The sequence below is a fragment of the Lagopus muta genome, chromosome Z (assembly GCF_023343835.1).
Source record: "Lagopus muta isolate bLagMut1 chromosome Z, bLagMut1 primary, whole genome shotgun sequence".
In the NCBI taxonomy this organism is placed as follows: domain Eukaryota; kingdom Metazoa; phylum Chordata; class Aves; order Galliformes; family Phasianidae; genus Lagopus; species Lagopus muta.
This window is the reverse complement of record NC_064472.1, coordinates 39,938,833-39,943,713: the sequence shown is the minus strand read 5'-3', so window position 1 is coordinate 39,943,713 and position 4,881 is coordinate 39,938,833. Positions and strand designations below refer to the sequence as shown.

At 36.7% G+C, this 4,881-nt stretch overlaps 1 protein-coding gene across 1 annotated transcript in view; it reads left to right on the top strand.

Moving 5' to 3' along the window:
• The window catches only part of FRMD3 (FERM domain containing 3), a 139,808-nt gene extending 135,965 nt beyond the window's left edge, over positions 1–3,843 (top strand). The window contains 2 exon segments of the mRNA XM_048930868.1: positions 408–757; positions 759–3,843. Of these exon segments, the coding sequence (XP_048786825.1) occupies positions 408–757; positions 759–1,004 (596 nt within the window). The 3' untranslated portion in view covers positions 1,005–3,843.
• Positions 3,844–4,881: the final 1,038 nt, after the last annotated feature.

Genomic DNA, 4,881 nt, shown 5'->3' with positions numbered 1-4,881 from the left:
TGCTTTGGCCTGTCTCTTCTGGCCAATGTACCTGTAGAAAGTTTTCCTATTGTTTTTCACGTCCCTCGCCAAGTTCAGTTCTGCCTGCACCTTGGCTTTCCTGATCCCATGTCTGCAAGTCCAGACAGCATCCCTGTATTCCTCCCAGGTGGAACTCCCAATGACATCTCCTGTACTGCAGTGTTATAAAAGGTGTTGTCCTCTGACAGTGATGAAATTTTGAAAGACTTTTCCAGTGTTTGCTATTTGTGTCTGATAAACGTTTCAGTTTGCAAAATGATTGCAGAATCATCTCTCCAACTTAAATAAAATACTATTGGATTTTTCCATCAGGAAAACAGAAATTTAGGATCACTGTTTCATCTCTCTGTCTACCTTTTTTTCTTTTTTTTTCTTTATTTTTCCAGATATTCAACTGCCAAAGGAAGATGAGATTTCAGTTCCTGTGACTTCCAGCTCCCCAGTTAAGAACACTGGGGACAATACTGATCATGCCATTGAACAGGAAGAGAAGATGAAGGAGGAACATTTAACCATCTCAGAACTGGTATACAATCCCAGTGCCAGCTTGCTGCCCACCCCAGTTGATGACGAGATTGACATGCTCTTTGATACCTGTCCAAGAGCAGAGAATGAGAAAGATGATACAGATTCATTTGAGGAACTGGAAGCAGATGAAAATGCTTTTATGATTGCAGAAGAAGAAGAGCTGAAAGAAGCTCGAAGAGCGCTTAGTTGGAGCTATGACTTTCTAGTGGGGCAACATAGAGGTGAATGCTTTCGTGAAGAGTTTCTCCAGACTTCTCCTTGTAGGCCTTGGACTGTTGTTGCTTGTGTTTCCTCTTCTCCTTGTTCTCTTGGAGTCAGACCTTCAGATCTCTTTTCTCCACGAAATCCGTCAGACACCAGAGTTTCAGCAATTTCATATTGAATATTACTGCCCACTTAGGCAGTGGGTGGCTTGCAAAATAAACTTCATTTGTGATATGCTGGGCAGCTTTTAAATTTTTAAGAAATAATCATACTACTAAGGGCTATATTCAAAATTTCAGTTTGTGACAGCTTTCCATAACACCCCTGGGGCCATCAGTAGGTAGCTGTCTTCATATTCATTTACTATCACACTTTTTAGGATATAAAGTTTCCATTGCCCACTTAAATTGCTCCTTTAGTTTACAGTCTTATACATTCACCTTTCAGTAACTTAAAAGAACCTTTTAATTGCATTCATTTTTTCTGCTCACTTATTACATTATACAAGATGGAGTAATTATAAGTTAATATCACCCTTAATTGTAGAATCCATTACATTAAATACAATGAAACTGAAAGAAAAACTTTTTTGAATATACTCCTTAGTGCAGCAATCTCTTCTAACCAATGCCTATGCCTATACAAGCAATGTTTATGCTGGGTTTTTGGTTTTGATTTTTTTTTTCTGTTTGTTTTTTTACAATTTTATGTGTTTAAAATATTTTGGTAAATTTTTTAGCAAAAGATAACTTCTGATGTTATTTAAATGTACAGATTAGTAAGAGTAATGCACAAGAACATGAAGTTTATTTTTAATGTTTTAGCAATGATTTGTTTTTGAACTACGGCTGGAGAATGAATGAGATTGAAATAGCTCTATAGGAGAGACAGCAGTTTGGGAAACACATAGAAAGTTCACTCTGGTTCAGTAGGAGTTGCGTGGAGGAGATTAAACGACGCCAAGTTTTCAGAAGAATTTCTGAAAGGCATCGTTGTAAAGCTTAGGAGGAGAGCAGAATTGAAAATAATGATCCTTCCTGTTATGTCAGTTTGTCTTACGATTTATCAGTGCTTTAGAAAGTCTCTATAAGATAGTCCAAGTACGTTTTGGAAGAGAGTGAGTCTTCAGTCTAAATGTAGATTATTGTACATAACATGGAAGAAGACAATAGTAAGTAGGGAAAAAAAGAAAAAAAAAAAAGAAAAACAGCCAAAACCCTACCTAAATCAGTAGATGCGTGACCTACTTTTAAAAATGATAGAGAAGAAACATATATGCATTTTTAAAAGCAAAGCTTTAGACTGTACAGTTGACCTGGAAGTATTCTACTGACTCACAGTTAAAGGATTAAATGCTTTATGAGATGCAACTTTATCCTTGATGCCCTCTATTACTAATCTCTGAGACAACATATTTTCTGTGTGTACTGATATGCTTCCTTTTACATATAGCAGCATACCTACCCTCTTTCCCTATTAGTATAAGCCCAGTTGCAGGACTTAATGCTGTTTCATGTAAGATGAATTTGTATATCTAGTTATTCCAGTATTGCTTAGAGAACATACTTCAGTAAAATCTTGTCAATCACTGAGAGCATCTGAAGGCCCTCAGATGTAGCAGAGAGGTTCTATCTAAGAAGAGAAAGCTTTTATTGTTTTATTTCTCCTGATTGCAGAGCAGATGTATTTCATCTTTAAAGTTGAGGGAACTCTGATTTCAACCTCAGAGTCTTTCTCTTGCTTAGAGATTTACAAACAGAAGGCATATGTGAGACTGTTTTATTAAGATATACATTTTAATATATTGCAATCACAGCTCTTAATTCCCTACCAAATAAACTCCTGTATTTTTGATGTCAGAGAACTGGCTTGGCTTTCTCATGTAAGCCTTTACAAGTGTCTAGTTTGAAAGTGGCGATTTCCTTACAAGATTTCTCCTTTCCTTTCTAAACTTCTCCAGTTTTTAAAGGATTAGACAGTTACAGGATTCAGGAATTCCTTTTCTCAGTGGAAAGCTTTCTGATTGCTATTAATTTCTCAAGCAACAAAGGCTAAAGTGAACTGCCTTTTTCTCTTGACTTCTTCCCTGACAATCTGTTCCACAGAAGAATCAATTATTGATTAGTTACGTGATAAGGATTTCATCTTGTGCTATTGTAGCTAAATGATCCTTTCCTATGAGGTATAATAATCATTCAGCCTAGTAGAAATGGAGAGTAAACTAAAGTAGATATTGGGTCTTAGCAGGAAATAATTTATTGATGCTGTTTTGAAAAAACGGTGTCAGAAAAGGTGTTGTGTGTGGTTAAAAACTGTGAAAGCTGGTGTCCTGCTGGGCTACAGAGACAAGATTCCATGCAGGCTCCTGTTTAAGTCTGACAATTGCATTTAAACAAAAAATAAATAAAATCTTATGCTCTAAAATATAATCTTGTCCCTGTAAACTATAGCACACAACAAGTGGGAGTATTGTTTTGCTTGATTTAACTCTATCAGAAAATGATCGAGTTGCGATGAGAAAGTAATCTCAGAGAATGTGCAGTGTAGTGAGGTCTTACGTAGGGTTAAACACAAAAGTATACAGGCACATGTACTGACCTTTGCCACCTCTGTGCGTACATCCAGCCCTGGCCTTCTAAAAATCTTCCTTTTCTTTCTATTATTCTCTAGACCATCAGCATAACTCAAATGAAAGTCACAAGAGTCTTCTAACGTTAAAGGCCAGGAACACCTAATGTGCTCAGAAGCATATAGTGGGGATACTCAGACAGAGTAGCAGTATAGCATTTAATTGGTGAGGATGACAGTTGGATCACAGAGTATCTATAGGTACGGTATCGTGCATTTCTGTCTGTGCTTGGGTTATATTGTAAAATGTTACGTACTTGAAATCTATTTTTGTGGTTTGTCTAACATTTATAAACACAACTCTGGGAAGAATTAAATATGGTTTTATTTCATTGGAGACTGGGGGGATAATATATCTGTAACTCGAGCCTTATCTTTGTACAGCGAATTTCACATTTCTATGTCAACATCCTGATTGTTTTGTATGTTGATATGATGGCAGGAATCCCTAATAAAAATACACTGGAGAAAAACTTCCTGCAGTTATGACAGTTTTTATGATGAAAGATGTTTCGCCTAAAACACTCTTTGTTGAGAATTATTTGGTGTAAGAAGTAGTACCATTTTTTTAGTACTGTAAACAAAATCCTTCCTTACATGTATTTTTTTCACCCACTAGCTACAGAAACACTGAGAAATTGATGGCCTTTAAGTCATTAGTAACGTGGTTTCTAATGCACTAAGCATAGGGCCTGATGGTTTGCCCAGTTACCATGTCAGTGCTAGTTATAGATTTGAGTGTCCACCAAATAAAATTAGTATGCAGAGAATGTAAATTGAAGAGTCTGGTTTTAAAATTGGGCCCTGGCTATAGACATACATGGCTGCAATCTTCTGGTGGGCAAATCTGACAAGAGCATTATGCAAACAAATCTGTGCAGCTTTTGTGTGGAGCTTGCTTACACTAAGCGATTTTCTAGATCAGATATCACGGAAGTACCTGATAAAAAGTATAGTCTGCATGGGAGCAACACCTAAGAGATGTGAGCAACAGGAAAAGCTATTTTGAGAAGCTAAATCAGAACCTGAGGCAATTTTTTGAACACATAAAAAATTTAGACACAGACATGTCTGTGCTCTATATAAAGCACCAAAATTTAAGGGGAATCTCAGGTGATTTGAAATGCAGAGAGCAAAGACTACAGAATACAGACAGACCTATTTACTCAGTGGGATGTGGGTTATAACTGTACTTTCAAGAGAAGTTGCTTTCCTGCTTTAACCTATGAAAAGCACAGCATATCTACCTGTTCATGTGCTTGTTTGGATTCTAAGTCCATAGAACAATTTATGAAAAAGGCTCATGTAGTTAGGGCAGAAATTCAGCAGTTGCCATAAACTCATCACATCTCAGTCTCTTGTAATTTGAGACTAAAATTTACATTTTCTATTAAATTACAAGTCACTGAAGTGTCGTGGCAGTTCTACACTGGAAATAATCTGGCTGCATTCATTGGAGGTTAATGGTTAAGGCAGATAACTGTTAGCATCCTAGAGCTG